General features: G+C 64.1%; 1 protein-coding gene across 1 annotated transcript in view; it reads right to left on the bottom strand.

The window, feature by feature from the left end:
* The window catches only part of TFAP2C (transcription factor AP-2 gamma), an 8,723-nt gene extending 8,264 nt beyond the window's left edge, over positions 1–459 (bottom strand). The window contains exon 1 of the mRNA XM_019509767.1: positions 400–459. Coding sequence (XP_019365312.1) covers positions 400–459 — 60 coding nt within the window. The remainder of the gene's footprint in view (positions 1–399) is intronic.
* Positions 460–1,509: the final 1,050 nt, after the last annotated feature.

A 1,509-nucleotide genomic window follows, 5' to 3' on the forward strand; every position in this document is an offset into this window, starting at 1 on the left:
GGCTCGCGAAATCTCCCCCTCTGCGCACGCCCCGTGGCGAGCGAGCCCGGCCCCGGCCCCGGCCCCGGAGCGTGCGCTTGGCCGGCGGCTCAGGCCCGCGAGACGCCGGTGTGCAAAGCGCGGCGGAGCTGCCCGTCCTGCCGTCGTGCGCAATAAGCCCGAGGTGAAGCGGGCCGGGCCCGGCCCACGCGACGCCTTACTGCCGTCTTAAATAAAAACCGCCCGGTTCTGCTAAGCGGGACAGCTGCTGTGTTAGCGGAGAGGACGCCGCGGCTGCGCCTGCCCCGCTGCGGGACCTCGGGCACTTCCACGCTCCCGCGTGTACCTGCCCGGGGGGAGCAGCTGGGAGCAGATGCAGAGGGCGGTGATGGTGCAACTAACTGTCCCAGGCGGTTTTACCCGCCTGTCTCGCTGGCAGGTGCTGCTTCGCATCAGCACCCGGGGATCCTCCATTAGCATTTTTGGTGGAGCCCGCCCGGCCGGCCGGATGGATGGATGGCTGCATTTATTTTTTTTTTTTACACGACGCTGTTTTCCTCCCAGGGACACTTCTTTGATATGCAGTTCGCGACGATGAGAGCAAGCGCGGTCTGCTCTCGGCGGCACTAAGGCTACGCATCTGAATAAGAAAAGGCAGGGAGCGCTTAACGCTCATTTGTATGAAGAAGGATCCAAAAAATAAAAATTAAAAAAAAAAAAACCACACACAAAAAATCCCACAGTGCCCCCTGCAAGCCTCTGGGGCGATGCCGGGGGCTGGGAGTCCCGGCGAGAGGCTGGAGAGTTTCTTTCCCCTCAACTTCGTTTGCGCCCAGAGAAGTGGAGAACAAGCCCGACGCGGTGTCGGCGGCTCCGCAGGACGTGCGGGGTCTTATCCGGGCCCCAACTGCTCGGCTCGTCTCGGCCGCCAAGAAGCAAAATAAAACAAACAAAAAAACCAAACAAACTTTGATATGTTTAAAGGGAAAAAAATTTAAATGTCGGGATTTAAAAAAAAACGAGAGAGACGCAAGAGCCGCCGCGAGCGAGCGAGCAAAGCAGGAGCTCGGATGAGAAGGTGGCTTGAGCCAGACGCCACACGAAGCCCCCCACGAGAGACGAGCCGGTGTAAGGAGGCGGAAACGCTGAGGGCTGGAAAGCGAACCGCCCCGACGGCCCCGGAGCGCGCGCGGGGCCTGAAGTGCGGTGGTTTCTAGGGGGTGAAGCCCCCGCTACGCCAGGGCCGCTTTGCAGCCCCCCACGCCCTGGCACAGCCCGGGCTGCTCGTCGTTTGCTTGGGCTCGAAAGCAAACGCCGGTCCCGGAGGGCGGCCGCGGCCATAGCACGAGGGGTCCCGGCCGCGCGAGAGGAGCTGGCGCAGGGCTGACATCCGACGGGGCGGAGGCGCTCCCACCTGCCGGGGGCCGGGGCCCGGGGGCATGGCGGTGCCGGACACTGCCGAGCCGGAGGAGCACGGCTCCCCGCGCTAGGATGCGCGGGGCGGGGCGGGCCGAGAGGGCCCCAGCTCCG

The sequence above is a fragment of the Gavialis gangeticus genome, unplaced genomic scaffold (genome assembly GCF_001723915.1).
Source record: "Gavialis gangeticus isolate Ggan-Ray unplaced genomic scaffold, GavGan_comp1, whole genome shotgun sequence".
In the NCBI taxonomy this organism is placed as follows: domain Eukaryota; kingdom Metazoa; phylum Chordata; order Crocodylia; family Gavialidae; genus Gavialis; species Gavialis gangeticus.